The sequence below is a fragment of the Theobroma cacao genome, chromosome 8, assembly GCF_000208745.1.
Source record: "Theobroma cacao cultivar B97-61/B2 chromosome 8, Criollo_cocoa_genome_V2, whole genome shotgun sequence".
Lineage (NCBI taxonomy): Eukaryota > Viridiplantae > Streptophyta > Magnoliopsida > Malvales > Malvaceae > Theobroma > Theobroma cacao.
The window spans coordinates 17,782,018-17,801,071 of record NC_030857.1 but is presented as its reverse complement, the minus strand read 5'-3'; the positions used below and the strand labels follow the sequence as shown (position 1 = coordinate 17,801,071).

Below are 19,054 nucleotides of genomic sequence, written 5' to 3'. Positions count from 1 at the left end.
GATCTATAAACTTTGTTGTACCTCTAGGTCCAATACCGACTTTTGTAAATTTTCGCGGGACTCTCTTAGCATGCAATTATGCTATTATCACATGTATGTCATGAATAGTATTTTATAAGGTCGGGCTTTACAAATACATTTATTATTTTGCTCATATATTATCTCAAGATGGTACCTATTACAACATACATATTTGAAGGTAAGTAGATTCCTCTTCAATCTACTATTTAACAATGCATCATTGATATGCAAGGTGGTGCCATTTGGTAGAACAACTGTGGCATTCTCGAAACCATCAATAATCTCAATGGGACCTAATATTGCATGGACATTTACCTTATGTAATGTCACACTCAAGAAAACATGCTTACCATTAAAGTATAGTATGTGTAGTTGCACTATTAAGCAAACAGACATCTTCCTGTTTCTTAGTGATTCCCATTTGCACTTGTATTGACAACTTCAAGTGTCAAGTATCATAGAAATTTGCAAATTAGTCATGGGATTGAAAATTTCAAATAATAAATATGGAATCAATTTCATAATAATTTTGTTAAATGACCATATTGTTCTTCCTTTGGAACAATCAACCAACGGTAATACATTCAGAAAAAAAATAAAAAAAAATTAAAATCCTTAAATCCTAAGTCTGGGTTGTCCTACACCATTTTGATGCCTTATCTTGGTTATTGGGGTCCTCGAAGAAATTAGAGCCTTCTAAGGGTGTTCTTGCTTCTATAAGAACAAGGGGAGTCATCTTAATGGAGGCATTGTTAGCTTCAACGTTGGTCATAGCAATAGAATTCTCAATGGCATGAGTCTCAACACACTTGGCTTTATCCTTGAGGGATGTTTAGCATAGATCAACAAAGTTCTTTGGCGTGTGATAGGTACACGACCAGTGTCCAGCCATGCCACAACAATGGTTGATACTTTCATCATGCTTTTTCACGAGCTTCTTGCCCTTATCATTATTCGAGCCAAGGTTGGATTGCCTAAGGCGGTTAAATCTTCTACCATCTTTATGTGGGTTATGCCTTTGCTTGTGTTCATGACCCTTAAACTAACCTATACTTGTACTAGAGCTGGCATTTGCTTCAGACAATGCTTTTGAGCCAGCAAGTATAAGATCATGGTTTTTGGAGTAGCATTTCATTAGTTTGCTTTAACTTTAAGAGGATAAAAATCAACTCCAAGTACATCTTAAATTAACATTGCCAATATTGTTGCTGCAATATAATATTTAAAGCATAGAAGATGGAAAAGGTTTTCTTTAATAGCTCTGATTCAGTGAACTTAACACCGTATAACTCTAGCCAAGAAACAATATCACATAAGATTGAGTTGTAGTTGGATATTGATTTGAAATCTTGTAACCTGAAATGCTGCCAATCATATTGTGCTTAAGGGACGATAACTGTCTTGGTATGATTATACCCTTCTCTCAACCTTGTCCACAAGATCTCAGTGCCTCAAACAAATAAATATTAAGTCTTTAAGCTCTCATGCAAGTTACACCAAATGAAAATTAGTGCATTCACCTTATCTTTGTAATTTGTTTTCTCGTCTATAATAATTGCATTAGCAAAACCTTGCCTTTAGAGATGCATCTCCACATCAAGGCACCTAGACAGATAATTGCTTTTACTCACTTTCAGGATGTGAAACTTGGGCTTTTTGATATTTGCCATAATTTTATGCATAGAAAAATGGACTCATAAATTAATTATGACAACTACAGGAGTTCCCAGTGACCCACTGTTGTTTTAAGGGTTAGAGGGATGCTCTAGGTTCGTTGTCAGCTTCAGGTTGATTAGATGGTATACAAAATCAAAATCTAATTAGTTGATGAAGAACCGAGAAAATTATCTTGTCCTTTGGTGATCGTGCTGATAATGTGTTGTTAAAAAAAAAATAGAACGGGAAGACAAAAGAGACATTGAGCGAATGCTCTTTATATATTACTAAAGTAATACTTGGAATGAAAAATAACTGTGATACAAATAAGGGTAGGGTAACCCCCTATTTATAGTTGAAGTCCCTAATAGATCAATGGTTATTACAATCTCCTACTAAGATTCATCTCTAAATTATATTATCTTTTTTATGAGTCCCACATTATTATCTAGATAATTTCCACATGTAAATGAACCTTGAAATATCTAGAATGTGGATAATACATTTATCATTTATTATTTATCAAATTTACTCAAATTTAAATTGGTCTAATATGGTGTGATATGTCCATATTCCATAACAAAAAAAATCCTTTTTCTCATTCCCTGACTCCCTCACAAGGTTCTTTAATTGTTCTCTTCTTTTTTATCTCTCTTTAACTACATTATCTTCTTCTTCTTCTTCTTCCATTAAAATTAAGTTTTGACAAAATTATTCAACTTTAAGAGATTTTAAAATAATTTTTACTTGTTACCTCTTGTGATATAATTTTCAAGTGATTTTTACAATTGATTTAGGATTATAACATGATAATCAATTGTTTTTTTTTCAAATAAATAAATTAGAGTTTTACTTTTAGTTTGATTTAGGGTTATAACCATTAAAAGTAAATGATAAAAATAGTAAAAATAATTAACAAACATCAATTTAATATCAAATTAAAATTCTAATAAAAGTTGTAACGAAATATTTCCAACACTGATACTATCTCACAATCACAAGGATTATTGATCACAATTAGTGGTCAAATTGACCAACTCACCTATCTTGTTCTTCTTTGTCGAGCTACAATGCATTTTGGTTCAACAACCCTTTTCTTTCTCTCTTTCTTTTAATAAAAAGAAAATCTTCATATCAAAATTTTCACTCTTTTTCTCTTAGGATTTCAGTAGCATACTCTCTTAAGAATTTAATAAGATTTTAGTTTGAATGCTTATAAAAAATTAAAAAAAAGGTGAAAGAGGTTTTGAGAAAAAGTAAAATATTTTTATTTTTAATTTAATAAAAGAAGAATGGAGAAGAAGATGGAGCTGCGGAGAGATAAAAAATTAAAAAACAAAAAACACATTGTGGAGGAGTCGGAAAAAAAGATTTTTTTATTTTTTGTTTATTTAATTATGAATTACTTTTTAATTTTACATGAAATATAAATCTATAATAAAAGAAAAGTGGAGTCCAGGAAGCCCCACCGTGGGTGGCGAGCGATACGGCAAAAGAGTGACTTTTGCTCACGCACTCTCGCACGTCATCAAATCTTGAAATGGCGTCCGCTGTGACGATGGAGGGACTGCCCCCTACGTCACATTGTAAAGCTGTGGCCTATATATTAATGGCGTTCGGCTGTGACTGGATGAAACTGCCAAGATCAATTAAAACCCTTTCCACGAAACACAGAAGCAAAAATGGAAGGCAGATTGCAAACTCAACAGGAGCAAGACGATACCACCATTGAAACTCCCAGCCTTCCTCTTCTCACTCCCTACAAATTGGGCAACTTCAATCTTTCTCATAGGTAATCATGTATAGCATAGCTCCTTTATTTTCTCCAAACTATCTTTAGTACTTTCTTTGCCTTTGAAATTTTGGGTGCTCGATTTAATCTGTCAGTTTATCATTTTGCTTCCCAGAGTTGTATTGGCACCATTGACTAGGCAGAGATCTTACAACAATGTTCCGCAGCCACATGCCATTTTATACTATTCCCAGAGAACCTCCAAAGGGGGACTCCTGATTGCTGAAGCTACAGGAGTGTCTGACACTGCTCAAGGGTAATTTTAACTCCAGTGGATTATTGTAAATCCTCTTTCATATATGCACATGTTGAATTTGTTTTGCACTTATTACTATCTCAAATGAAACCTTTGTTTTGTTCAACATGCAGGTATCTGGATACCCCTGGTATATGGACAAAAGAGCAAGTTGAGGCTTGGAAACCCATTGTGGATGCTGTTCACGCAAAGGGTGGGATCTTCTTTTGTCAGATTTGGCATGTGGGAAGGGTTTCAAATTCAGGTCATCTCTTGCCTTAGACCACTGTTATTTCTTCTCTTCTATCTATTGTATAACGGTGGTGACAGACAAGTAGAATAACAAATACATGATTCAAAAATCAATGGCTATGTTTCTCTGTCTTGATTGATTGTGATAAAGGCATTTTGGCACACAAACTTGTGGGTAGCACATTGAATGCATACACTTCATTCTGTAATTAATTTCAACGGATCATTTTTGTAGCTTCAATGGCAATTCTACTCATGATATTGGATAGATGAGACTTTGTATTGGCAACAGAATTCTTCATGTTCGAATGACTTCCTATTTTCTGAAACTCTTGATGTTGCATGTTTAAAATATATTATTGTGATATGAAGGAACGTTTTCTCAACTCTTGGGGGCTTTGTCATTTCCTTGAAAAAGACCATCTGTGTTAGTGTATGAGAGATCTGTGTCAGTCCTTAGTTTCAAAGTCATTTTACTAAAAATATCATTATATCACTACATCCTAATACCTTAATCATTGATGTGATAAAGCAGGGGCATGCACTATAGCATATTTGCTATCCAGCCAGGGCAGTTTTGATTGGGATTGTCATGATATTTATCTTAGGTTTAGGGTTATGTTTTGGAGCTCTCCTCTTGTACCAAACATGGAAAGAAATATTGCTTTGCTAGCTGAATATTTTGGCTCATGGTTTTCACTACGTTTTGCATACCTATGTGCCAGAGAATCCCATCTTGTAGGAAAATTTATACACTTCTCCTTTTAGGATGCAGTTTAGTTTGTTTGGTTTTTTGTTCCCGGAGTTATCTCATTGTCCCAAAAGGATTACTCCCAAGGGCCACAACCCTTCTAATTACATGCCAACCATTAGATTTTCTTCCTGGATATTGGTGTTCCAATATTGATAGTGTGTAAAAATCTTCTAGTGTAATTCTATTCAATGTATCTTTTGATGCTAAGGATGCTATTCTAATAACTCTAAATGCAGACTTACCACACAGGGAAAGGAGAAAGTAGAAAGTAAAAAGATCAGCACATTTGAGATAGTCTGCTCTACGAAGTTTTTTTTTTCTTCTTTGAATTGGTTATTAGTTAAAATAACCACCAGTTTTTTTCTATAGCATAGGAAGTCTTGTTAGTTTTCTAGATTAGTGATTGACATTTTTGTTATGTATACGATTGGTGACTTTCTTTTCCAAAGAGCAAGGTAATACCTATGTGATATACACCTAGTTTTGTTGACTCTGTATCCCTTGTCAATGCATTCAGGTTTTCAGCCAAATGGGCAAGCTCCAATCTCTTCTACAGATAAGCCATTGAAACCACAACTTCGAGCCAATGGAATAGATATTGCACAGTTTACACCACCAAGGCAGTTAAGGACAGATGAAATCTCTCTAGTTGTAAATGATTTCAGACTTGCAGCAAGGAATGCTATGGAAGCAGGTAAATTCTTTTCAATATTAAAAATCTTAAGAATTGGAATTTGTTAAAAAATTTATGTGACACTTTGATCTTTAATTGACTACCAATATGATGGAAAAAAAGTACTTAATTACAATAAATATGAAAACTATTCACTGCTAGAGGGAGAGGGAAAACAGATTATGATAACAATTATGAGTTTTCTCTATAATTGCAGGGAAAGTATTATAAGTTTGCTTCAATTTTATAAGATAACGCAACTTGCTTTCACTTTATAAATTTTCACTCAAAATGCAGACTAGGACAGACAACAGTGCTAATTTTCATTTCTTGTACTTTCGAGATGGTTTCAAGTATCATTTGGTTGCAAAATCTTTAGAATGTGTTAAAGAGAAAGAAGAGTAGGCTCATATGTTTCCTTCAAAGTTTTGTTTATGTAATGTGGTTCAATAATTCAACTCTTATTTTTTGGTGGTTTCATGCATTTTTTATACTTTTCCCCCTTTTTTATTGGATTTGTTTATGATTTTCTAGCTGTAGCAGTAATTTCTCATAGTTTTCCCTTTCAAAACGATAGAAAAGATGAACCTGTAGAAGAGTTATATTAAAAGTCCCAGATGTAGAATAATTAGTGATTTGGGAAATGAGATTTCTTCTCTCTCTCTCTCTCTCAAGAAAAGAAAAGAAAAGAAAAGAAAAATCCAAATTAATGATGCCCTTTGATTTCTTCCTATGTTTTGATGAACTGTCAATAATAAGCAATTATGTTCTGGCAGTACAGAGAGGATTGTGTGCATGAATTTGCAAAATAAAATTACTGATGATTTTTTTTTTTGAAAAGTAAAATTGCTGATGGTTAGTGCTGTTATATTGTACCATTAGTATATTACCTACTCTTGGAAGTAATTAAGGGCCCTGCGCTGGTGCTCCTGTCTTCCTTTTACTTACCTCTTGCCCAAATGTTAGGACTTTGCTGAGATGCTGATTGTGCTTGCTGATTTATAGGTTTTGACGGAGTTGAGATCCATGGGGCTCATGGCTACCTAATTGACCAGTTTATGAAAGATCAAGTGAATGATCGAACAGACCAATACGGTGGATCTCTAGAGAACCGCTGCAGATTTGCCTTAGAAGTAGTTGAAGCAATTGCTAATGAAATAGGAGCAGATAAGGTTGGAATAAGGCTATCTCCCTTTGCAAATTACATGGAATCAGGAGACTCTAATCCAAAAGAACTAGGCCTTTACATGGCTGAGTCCTTGAATAAATATGGAATTCTCTACTGCCACATGGTTGAGCCAAGAATGAAAACTGTGGCTGAGAAACATGAATGTCCTGACAGTCTTGTTCCCATGAGGAAGGCTTTTAATGGTTCTTTCATTGTCGCCGGCGGTTATGACAGGGAAGATGGAAACAAAGCTGTTGCTGAGAATCGCGCTGATCTGGTTGCTTATGGTCGGTGGTTTTTGTCCAATCCAGATTTGCCGAGGAGATTTGAACTTGATGCTCCTCTCAATAAGTACAACAGAGATACCTTCTACTTATCTGATCCTGTTGTTGGTTACACTGATTACCCCTTTCTTGAAGCCTCCACTTAAGTTCTCTAAAAAGGGACCATTCTGAAATTCTTTTAACCTGTCTAAAAAAGCAGAATTTGTGATTTTATTGTATATTTTTCCTGATTGCTTTCTGTTTAGCTTATGCCTGTAACAATAGTTCTTAACGAACCGGAATTTCGTCCAGGTAAGATCGGTAAGAGATGAGATGGATCATTCATTGCCCAACAAAAGAGAAAGAGCATTCCCCCTTTACTTTACAGCGAGGAAGCAGTAACAAAAGCAATTGGTTCATATACCCCCGTAAGCAGCTGAAATCTCTTCCGAGTGATCAACAACCAAAACAAATAAGCACTCCTGCATTAGTATCATCAGATAGAAAATATATTAAAAACAAAAGGCAGCTACGATGCTACCATTCAGACAAAGTTTCACATCAGTCAAATAAATAACATTGAGAAAGAAGAATAACTTGGCAAATCCATACCATCAAAAGCATTGACATGGGATGATTAAAGCAATCCTTGAAATTTTGGAAATGGACAACACATGATTGGACTCAAATTATAAACAACAACTTGGGAGATGACTTTAAACCATTTCCAATCAATATTGAGTTGGTATCAGGAGCCAAAAGACACCACCTCACAAGGTAAAGTTGCATGAAAACCAAATAAAATGATAAATGTAAATACACATGCACACAAAAATAAGGATAGATAAATCATTTATTGTTCCTGTAACTTAGGATTTGGGTCCCACTTTCAAACACTACTTTCTTTCTTTTTTTGTTTTTTTTTCTTGCTTCTATGCACCCAAAAAACTTTTACATACTACTTTTGGTCATCCATTCTGCTAATCTTCTAAGTATTGGGACATTAGAGTTATATTTGGCATTGTGCACTTATATTAGGGATTAATATATAGCCCACAAGTTCCTTTTGTTGTTTAAATTGCAGGTAGTTTTTGATGAAGACATATAGATTTGAGTTAATGACTTTCTTTCTCTTGGTTCTTCTCTCTCTCCCCTTTATTTCCTCTATTTCTTGCTAGTTTCTTTCTCCCTACCCTCTAATTTTCCTTCTATTCTCTATTCTCTCCTTCTTCCCCTCCTAAAATCCTCTTAAAAAATGTTTTCCCCCATATGATGAGAGTAGCTTCACCATATCATAGAAAATATATGCATAATAGACATTGAGTTATTAACATAAAACAAAATCCTGCAGATCAGGTAACTTACAGAGCAAGGCATCGGATTTTTACATTTAACAACAAAGCACTTTGGTCATATCAGAGGGTGTATAAGATTAATCAAAATTGCATTTAAAACTATTGAAGTAGTAGTCACAAATAAGCAAGAGTTATTTGCAAATAAAGTATTTCCACGTGTCAATCTCTCCTTTTTTCACTTTACATAGGAAATTGCTTTTGTATTTTTCCCAAATTCCAACAAACTAAAGAAACACAATAAATCTCAAACTCCATGAATTGCAACCTAAAAAGTCCATATCTTGTGCACACCAAGGCATCACATACCAATTAACTAAACAAAGCAGAGTCTTCACAGCCCAGATGCATGAAATTCATAGAACTCAACCTACCAAAAACATCAATTTGCTCTTTTCTAGCATGTAATTGTGCTTCAATAGCAGCCCTCGAATGGGAGCAAGAAGCCCGTGTCTCACCCTTTTTGCTTGATGAACACATATCTGGTACATAAAAGAATAACAGCACATCAAAACAAAGGTGCACAACGAATCTTGAATAGAAATTTTTTGATACGAACAATAAATCAAATGTAGATCCATATGTAGGGAAATGTTGCACATAATAGTTTGTTCACATGCTCAGATGTTTTCTCAATCCACTCTTTTGTATGATCCACATGAAAAGATCCCATTCCCTTGCTAAAGATCAGGGCTACTTTTTTCTCCAGATTCAGTCTTCAAACTAACCATATTCAATCCACCAATGTTTTGCTCTGAGCTTTCATTGGTAAATGATGGAGCTCCTCCAAGAATGAAATTGCAGATTTGTACTTATTTATGGCCAACAGAAGTATCTATGTACGTATCAAGACCAGATAAATTGGTATCATCTTGGAGGACTATCATAAGGTACTCAGCCAAGCCCCTAATTGCTTGGTCAATAGCTTCTACTCTTCCAGCAGCCCTACTTATTATTGTTTTTGAGATGTGTAATACTTTGCAAAACTGGCTAACTACACCAGGTAAGAAGAAAGCCAATGCATCTGCAGTACCAACCTGGAAAAGAAGTAATGCCAACAGAATTAATCCAATTTTTCATGTTTGATGAAGCACTATTGCAATAAAAAGCTAGAAGGAACTTCTCTACTTAAATCAGATGAGCTTACAAATTTGCAATGCCATAAATTTTTCCCACTAGAACAGCTTTATTCTCATTTCTCCCGTGAAAAATAGTGCCAACCTCAATATTCATTTTCCAACCTAATGATTCCTACATAGAACTAAAATCCTCTCACCACTAGAAACATAAGTAATATATGTCGGTATACATACTCAGATACATATGAACAGTGTGTGTGCATAGGTAAAGAACATTCCTAAAAGATTATGGATAATACACAGCAAAAAAGACAGAAGCAAACAGTATAAAATTTCATGGAAAGACGTGATTCTGTTCATATGAGGTTAACTTGTTTGTATTTCTTGAGCAGAAAATGAGGCCACAATCAAATTTCATTTATCAAACTAGAAATTCTAAGAATTAAAATCATCTCTCGAATGAAATCATTAATATATGTTAGTAAGCATAATGTATTCATTTAAATGCAAAGAGTATTTCTCAAAGATAATGGAATTTACATAGCTAAAGCAACAAAACAAACTCAAATTACAAGAAATAGCAAGATGCAATTCCTTTCATATAAAAGTTTAACTGAAAGATATCTAGGGCTGTTGATTGTGGGCACTTAGGTAAAATGAAAGACACAATAGAGTACTTGCATAAAAGGAAAAAACAAACAAACAATTAATATATAGAAGCTCCTTGTTCAGGGTCTAATGTTGCAATTACCTTAGGCAACAAGAACACGTAGGGTCAAAAAAGCTTCAATATGCAGATTTGCACTGCCCTGATGTCCTCATGTAGCCTCAGTATCTGCAGCCTTAGCAGAAGACCAATCATCAATTTCATTGAAACAATTAAATAAAATGAGTCAGCCAAAACATAAAAGTTGCTCCAGGATAAGTATAAATAAAAGGTAATCGACATACTTTGAGCAGAGGCAATAGCCAGTGTCCTACAGCAGCCAAAACTGCTTCTGACTGCAAAAATGCAAGTGAGGATTCCCCTTGTTCCAAGTCATGCTTCAAAGTTCCAGTTGGAGTCTGCAGGTCTCTAGTTTCTAAGAGCTTCGGAAAATCAAGACTTTGTTTACACAAGGAGAACTGATTAAAACAGGGATGTAAATTCGGAAGCAGAGCTCTGAAACACTTGATCACTCCTTCATGAAACTCTTCTGAAGCCTCAGATGGAGAAAGAAAAGCAGCAAAAGTCAAGTTTCTCAGAATCACAACCATCTGTGACAACACAGCATCACACTTCATTCAGATTAAGAGAATGTCCAGGTAATAGTAACCTGACCATTCTAATATATATGCTAACAGGAAATACTAATATAGAATCAACGCATAAAACAAAAGGCTAGAATCCATTTTATCATTGAAATAAGTAAAAACTGAATTTTAAAAACTGGGCTGGCCGTAATCTTGTTTGTGGATATACATACACCATAAACCACAAACCTCAATCCCAAAACTTTAGTCCTCCCTGTAAATCTTAAAAATGAAAAAACAGTATGTGATATCACAGAAACATGCAACTAAAAGCACCCACAACATCAAGGTATGCACTAAAATCTTGAGTTGACTCAGACATCCTGATTATACTCATTTACATATAGGTTCATGTCCATATGCATTGCAAACAATTAACTCTTTAACAAGGCAGATAAGAAATGATGAAAAAGCAAGCTACAGATGAATGAAGCATTTATTGCCATTCTTTATTCTAATCACTATATCAGTACAGAAGAAACCAAGTAGTCACTCAAACATAGCTCATATTATTGTTAGGCAATAAAAAAAAGAAAAAACAAGTAAATTAATAGAAAACAGGAACATACCAAGTTTTCTGTATAAAAGAATGCTGGAAAATGCAAGTTTGGGTGTCCACAAATTCCCAACAGCAAATCCAATAGAAAAAATGGAAACTAGAGTGCTAATTTAAAATTCAAAACTATGCTGACATGTAACATTTTCTATCCTACTTAACAAATAAAAGAACAGCAAGAATTCCTCAAAGATCCAACACTGAATAAAGGTATACCTTGTCTCAATGCTTCTTAAAGTGATCATTTCTTTTAAATATTGCAATTTAGAAATAATAAATGGAACAGAAAGAGCTATTAACAAGTGAGGATCCAAAGTCAACTTACAGCTCCAGGAGAGAAAGACTACTTCACTGTTTCAAGCACAAGAACTTTAAATGAATAGAAAAAGATGGTCCTGGTCAATCGACAAATAATGATGTGACAGCTATATATACATGCATAAACATGATCATCTAGTCCAAATATTCTTCATAATTAAATGTTCAGTTTCCTATACCTAAAAAAAATGACATAAGCAATTGGATGAGACAACAATAATTTTAACAAAGCAAACAATTTTATTTTCTCACATTGTGTATAAATGCAAACAATCACTAGATTATATTTTAGGGGTAACGGCAAATAACTGAGGACAATTTTGTTAATTTCCAACTATTGATATCACGTAATTTGCATTTACAAACCGAACTTCTTCAGTCTTAGATAAGTAGAAGAGCCGACAATTTTGTTAATTTCCAACTATTGCTATCATGTAATTTGCATTTACAAACCGAACTTCTTCAGTCTTAGATAAGTAGAAGAGCCGACAATTGTTGTTAATTTCCAACTATTGATATCATGTAATTTGCATTTACAAACCGAACTTCTTCGGTCTTAGATAAGTAGAAGAACCCTGTCGCAACCCAGGCAGTGAAACTTGCTGCTGCCACTTTGCTCTCTTCTGTCTCTTCTTCTCCTTGCTTTCTCTCTTTGCCTCGGCTTGCTCCTTCCTCAAATTTTCCTTTTCCTCCTGCATGGCAGTTTTCTCCTCCCTCTGTCTTTTCTTACAGTCCAACAATGTTGTATCTGACTCCTTCACAGAAAAGAACATGGGACCTAGTTCAGCCAGCCACCGTGGCTCCACTGCTGTAACGTACTGCATGTACTCCTTTGTTGTCAAAATCAATTCATGATAAACAACATACTCTGGTGTATAACCCAAACCATAAAGAGCACTGCTTGGGTGCAAATGGCATGGCATTCCATTCCTGCAATTAACATACTCCCCAACACCCTTTAATCTTGCAGCGTTGTGAAAGTATGCAGAACATATAGCTTTCCTTACAACATCCCAATCATATCCACAGGATGTTAGCGGGATTTTCAGTGTCTTGAGAATATCTAATAGCTGAGATCTCACCTCTCTAGCTTTCCTTAACCCTTTAACATGCAGAAAATGGTCATTACACCAGTCTCCTCGATACTGATTAGCTTTCCACTGCTGGTAAACATTCAGCAATGTTAAGTGATCAGATTCTGGTACAAAAAATTTTTCCCTTGCTGCGTCACTCTCTTCTGCTCTATCCTTCGGTCGGAAAAACACTGATGGGACTGAAAGCATTGAAACAATGGTCAAAACCTCGTCTATGCATTGTAGCCGTTCACCCGTCAACAGCATCTTGGCAAGTGGGGAATCCAATGGGAACTCTACCATTTTCCATCCAATGTCAGTCAAGCCCCCAACACAGTTAAGTGCCCCCAGGACCCATAACTGGTACATAGAATTAAGGATATTTTCCTGCGGTGGTGGATCCATGAAATCAAAATCTAGCAAGTTCTCAATTTTAAGAGACTTGAGCAGCAACACCACATTGCCAAGGTTGGTCCTCTGTATCTCAGGTACAGGAGCAGGCAGCATCTCATTTAAGTAAGCGCTCTCTGTATACAACCTAAAACATTGGCCTGGCCCAGTTCTACCAGCACGTCCTGCACGCTGGTCAGCAGCAGCACGACTGACAGGGAAAACTTGAAGAGCATCCATACCCATCTTAGAGTTATAGACTTTCATTTTACCATAACCAGTGTCAATAACATAAAAGATTCCATCTACAGTCAAGGATGTCTCAGCAATGTTGGTGGCAACAATGCATTTGCGAGTTCCATCTTCAGCCTTCTGGAATATCTTTGCTTGCAAATCAGCAGGCAACTGGGAGTATATTGGGAGTATCAGAAGTTTAGACACCCCTTTCCTAGTGGAGGAGATGAGCTGTTCTATTCGTTCTGCAAGGGCATAACAAGCTGCCTCAATCTCATCTTGGCCAGTCATGAAGATGAGGATGTCACCTGGGGGGCTGGTGATGTGAATAGTCATGGCCTGCTTCACAGCAGCTTCAACATAATCCTCACAAGGAGTCTTACTGTACAAAATATTGACAGGAAATGTTCTACCAGGGATGTGAAATATTGGCACACTACAAAATTTGAAAAGATAAATTATTTCAGTTAAATTGATTAGATGCAGAAGATGCCGGCACATGCTGCTATAAAACTATGAGACTTACCTTCCAAAGAAATTTGAAAATTTCTGTGCATTTAAAGTTGCAGATGTCACAATAAGCTTGAAATCACGGCGCTGGGCAGCCACCTTTTTCAGTATTCCAAAAAGCACATCTGTGCTCAGTGATCTCTCATGTGCTTCATCCATTACAATAACACTGCAATAATTGCAAAACTGAAAGTAAATAACATAGCTCTTATCATTAATTCAGTAGTTTCAATTCGGAATGACAAGAAAAATTAAGATTTATTTTCTCCTTACCGATACTTGTCAAGATCAGCATCCTTCAATGTTTCACGAAGGAGAACTCCATCAGTCATATACTGTAAAGTCAGAAATAAAAATGTTTAGCATGTCATATCAGAACTAAAGCGCGGCAAAGATACAGAAACATGGGACATTGCTCCCAACAATAAATTGGGGCAGCTAATCAATTTTAGACCAAGATAATCGAAAGATAGGCAAACTGCATGAATATTAAACACAAAACTTAGTGCTCTCCTCCATCCCAAAAGATAACAGTTTAAGCAATCAAGATTATGTTTAAGTGTATAGAGATTTTGAAATTTTTTTTCTAATGTAAACAGAGCCACTCACCTTAATTATGGTGTTTGGCCCAGTCACATCTTCAAAACGTATGGCATAGCCAACTTTATCACCCAACTCAGTCTCCATCTCTTCACTAACTCTTTTTGCAACACTCATGGCAGCCACACGCCTAGGTTGGGTGCAACCAACTACACCATTTTTAGTGTATCCATCTTCATGAAGATACTGTGTAAGTTGAGTTGTTTTTCCAGAGCCAGTTTCACCCACAACAACAACTATCTGATTTTCTCGAATCACCTGTCAAACATATAATTAAAAACAGAATAAAGAGATGGTCAATAAACACTTGATATTTTAAAAAAGCATAGTCACAGGATAGAATGTAGCTTTGAAAGTCAAAAAGGAAAACATCCAAAAATTGTAAGGGGAAACCCTTATATTCCTTTTAGAAAGCTGCAGTTTATCCTTGCATGTGCAAGGTGGCTAATCCCCCATGCCTCAGAGAGTAAGTGGCATGCTAGAGTTGTTATCTAGTTCAAAATTAGACCAACATATACTAACAGAGAAATGTCAAACCTGCAGTAACTCATCTCGCACTGAATATATGGGCAAGTATTGTCGCTGCTCTGCTATGCTTTTGGACTTAGCAAATTCACTTGCAGCTTCCCCCTTCTTCAAATGCTGTGCAAATTTGGCATCTTCCTTAAAATCAATTTCACCATGTTCGCCTACTTCCGTAGTGTCAGCGTCAATCTAGCATCCAATGTAGAGATGAATTAGTCAATGAACTACGTTATCATTTTCTTAGAAAAAGAAAAGGTCAAAAAATTGCATTTATAAACCACACCTGTTCTGCTGTTTTCTCAACTCCAAGGATATCACCAAGCTTAGAGCCTGCAAGCTCCCAAAATCGTTGGCGTGACTTATTCATGCTTTGCTTCTCATGAATTCCCCTAACTAGTGTAGATCCTTTGCGCGAAATTATAGCCATGTCCGATGTATGATCTTTTATGGGCATGATTGGCTCTGCTTGTTTGGTGAAAACAATTCTGCCATCCAAGAATGGAGGTTTTGTATCTATGACAACAAAAGAAATAGACAACTTTTAGCTATAAGTACAAATCAGACATCCTGGACTCCCATCAGATAAAAAGTAGTTTCACAAATTAATAGTAAGATTATGATATTTACTTACCATGTACAAGAAGAATCACCTTGCGTTCATCCTCATACACAAACTCAGTTTGCACCTTAGTACCTCTAACAGCTCCAGATCTCAACAGCTGCCGATCTTCCCACTGAGCATTATCAGCAGTAAGCTGAGATAACTTTTTGCTCTGAGCAAGCGACATTCTAGTCCCATCTCTTCGAACCTGTTTAGGAGATGACACAAATGTTTAGAAACCATTATGTTCTGCAAAAGACAACTAATAGATTTAAAAGGAGCCCAAGAATGTAAAAATAATCAACTCATCTCAATGCCTAGAAAAGCGGTAAGGGGGAAACTATTTTGACCAAAAGGCAATCATGCATGGAAACATCACAGACAAACAAAAGCACACTTCACATGGTTTATGTGAGCACTCAGCCCATTCACAAATAAACCAAAGTTAGATGAATAACTGGTTATTAGTCACTCTCTACCCCTAAAGTACAGCAACTGAATGTAACTTGCGAAAAAGAACAGTTATTATGACCAGTCATCACTAAGGGCAAGTGGCTTCAATTTAACCCTAAGAAGCATGCAAATAGTAAAACATGCCTGCATCTAAGGAACACATCTGTGAGTAATTTCATCTAATGCTCGCCTATTGCACCTACAAGCCTCTGAATTAAAACCAGCTTCACCTTTGTTCTCAAGGACAACAGCTATCCGCTAGAAAAACTAGCTGGTGTTCAGTTACTTAATTTGCAACAGTATACTATAATTCCAGACCCAAAGTAGAACAGAGAAAGCAGCAATAACTTGCAAGAAGATTCAAAAAATTTGCATATTCAAACTAAGACAACTGAAGCCAAGAAAATAAAAGTAAATTAGATAAAAGTTTATCATTCCACTTATTCCAATATCAAAATTAGGAGGGACATAAAACAATGAGAACAGCTGCTCCAGTTTTAAATCTTTGCAAAACATTTGACCCCAAGCAAACTGGCTTGAAATTAATAAACAAAAGGTGAAAAAGAAGAGATGAAGAAGAAAAGAGATCAAATATCACTTTTCTCTTACCACAGCATCTTTTAGCTTTTATTCAGAAGTCAAAGTCATATGAAACTAGGAACATAACAATTTATTTTATCATTATCTTTAATAAATGTCTCTTAAAGTGATATGCTTATTTATTTCAATGAAAAAGCTAAACAAAATTCATATCAGAATCTGCACAAGCACAAAAGATAGTTAAATGAACAAACTGCGGTAAGATCATGCATCCACCATGTTTACCATATAGTACATAACCATGAGACATGATACATACATTTAACATCATACTATATATATATATATATATATAAAGGGATTAGAACAATACCAGTCTTTTGGCCAAATCTACTTCTTTCTTTTGGAATGAAGCTTCATCCCCGAGGAAAAATGATGAACTATCCGCATCTAACATGGTGTTTCCTTCTTCTCTATCATACCTACACAAGGATATTCCAACAAGGAAAGCTAAACCAACTTTGAAACAGAATGGATATAGACAACATATGAATCACAGAATCACTAATCAAATGGAGGGTCAAAAGCCACCAAAGTGAGGCCAAATAATAGGACCTTATCACAACTCCGACAATTTGTTTTCAGCCAAGGAAAATGACATATAGAGCTAATGTTTGAAAATTTTTTCCTAAGATAGTAACTTCAGTAATATTTCCATTTTCATTATATAAGTACCACAAAGTTTATTCCCATATGAAGAAAGAAATCCTAACATGAATTGGATACATAATTTACCATGCACGGTCTGAATTGTACTCCATCTCCAAGCGCATACTTTCTGTAATCTCGTAATTGTGTTCTTCTGCAAGACCCGTCTTATCTCCTTCATCCTAAACAGTAAACATAACAATAAAGACCCAAAATTAACACTGACAGAAATAAAAAGATTTCTATAAAGAGAAAAACGTATAGAAAAAGAAAAGAAATCTATTCAAGTAACCACTCTGAAAAGATCACTCCCATTACAAACTATCAACTGATAGTTTATTAGTTTTCCAGAAATTTAACTTAGAATACATCACTCCTTCACTCCGACTCTGAAGAGAAGTACATAAAAGGGGAAAATGGAGAGGAAAAGAAAAGGAAAGGAAATAGGACAATGCCGTATGCTACCTCAAATGATTCTGAACTTTCCCTTGAAAAGCTAACTTGATGAGATGTCCGACCATATCTAGAGCTTGAAGATTTTATTGATGCTCCAGAGGCTCGTATTGGAACTGGAGACGGAGACGCATAGTCCCAAGGAGAAGCACCACTAGCTGTACCTAATTTCAGCATGATGTTAACAAATTGTTTGCTCTCTTCATTCAGAGATAAAGCAATTAAAGAAGGCAGAAACAGTCAATAAATAGAATGCCTTTTACGTACCGAATAACATACCAGCCGAACGAGGAGTACGATCTCCCATCCATGGAGAAACTAATCTAGCATCAGGTGAAGCCCCAACAAACATTGAAGATGGAGAAGGTTTGATGTGTTTAGGCCGATTAGAACTCATCGATTAGGATTTGAACGGGGTTGACGGTAATTGGAACAATGCAAACCGCTTGAATAAAAAATTTAAAATTAATAATAAACCGGATTACCTGAAGGATCACGTATTTATAGTAGGTTAGGCAGGAGAAAGGTAAATTCTAAATAAACACCTATACTAAAATCCTAATAAAATTAGGAAAACAATCGCAAATTAAATTCTAAACCAATTAAAATTAGGAAAACTAAATTAAATAAAGGGTCTATTTATTGAATATAATAAATATACTAATAAGTTTAAAAAATATAATAAGTTTGATGAATATTACTAATATTTAACTTAAGATATTAAAATTTAAAATATTAAAAAATATTAATATTTAACTAAAAAAATTTTAACTTAAAATATTAATATTTAAATTATTCAATACTATTAAAATGTTAAAAANTAATATAATTATATTTTTATTATAAATTAAATAAATTTTATTAATAATTATAATATAAAATATTTTAATTAATAAATTTAGGTATATATATTATGTGGTTATATAAACAAAGTTATATATTTTATAATTAATGATTTTATAAGTTATAATTTTTGCAACTTTAAGATAAAATAGAAAACAATATGTTTATGTTTAAAGTATATATGTTAAAAGTATATTTATATAATAGTAATTATATTCCTCATAAATTAACACAATATATAGAGTATATATATTAAAAAACTTTACAAGTTAATTAATAATAGTAATTTCATGAATTAATTGAATTAACAAAATGAATTTATCTTTAATTACATTAAATTAAAAAAAAACATAATCAGGTTTGAGTAATGGGTACCCAAAGGGCGGTATCCGACCGTGACACGGGTAGTGAAATTGCTACTTAAATCTGTCTTAAACTCGATTATAGGATACTCTAACCTTATATAATCGCGGGTATTCATTACCATTCCTGTTTATTACAATTAATTTTAGACAACTGAAAATCAACACCAAATATATAGAATAAATTGCAAAAGTAATAAAGTGTATATAACACTATCATAATATGTGATTCTAAAAAGGATATTAACATATAACCAAAGCGCATTAAGGTCCTAACATACAAAAGTTTGAGTATAAAATTTTAATATTGAAGTTCATAAGGTGTACAATAATAAATGTCTAGAAAATCC

At 34.7% G+C, this 19,054-nt stretch overlaps 2 protein-coding genes across 5 annotated transcripts; one reads left to right on the top strand and one right to left on the bottom strand.

Moving 5' to 3' along the window:
- Positions 3,169-7,139, top strand: LOC18593063 (putative 12-oxophytodienoate reductase 11). The gene is made up of 5 exons (XM_007020099.2): positions 3,169-3,469; positions 3,585-3,725; positions 3,839-3,969; positions 5,228-5,404; positions 6,389-7,139. Exons 1-5 carry the CDS (start codon positions 3,360-3,362, stop codon positions 6,979-6,981), a joined length of 1,152 nt encoding a protein of 383 aa, XP_007020161.2. The 5' UTR covers positions 3,169-3,359; the 3' UTR covers positions 6,982-7,139.
- On the bottom strand, positions 11,718-17,957 carry LOC18593061 (pre-mRNA-splicing factor ATP-dependent RNA helicase DEAH7). Of its 4 annotated transcripts, none has more exons than XM_007020095.2 (11): positions 17,767-17,957; positions 17,512-17,663; positions 17,134-17,228; positions 16,712-16,820; positions 15,376-15,553; positions 15,028-15,257; positions 14,757-14,933; positions 14,229-14,477; positions 13,893-13,954; positions 13,636-13,788; positions 11,718-13,545 (listed from the first exon to the last, which is right to left on the bottom strand). In XM_007020095.2, the coding sequence occupies exons 1-11, from the start codon at positions 17,894-17,896 to the stop codon at positions 11,946-11,948; spliced, it is 3,135 nt and encodes a 1,044-aa protein (XP_007020157.2). In that variant the 5' UTR covers positions 17,897-17,957; the 3' UTR covers positions 11,718-11,945. The 4 variants fall into 4 exon arrangements, with proteins under 4 accessions (XP_007020157.2, XP_007020158.2, XP_017981876.1 ...); XM_007020096.2 differs by having other exon boundaries at positions 17,512-17,657; XM_018126387.1 differs by having other exon boundaries at positions 17,779-17,957.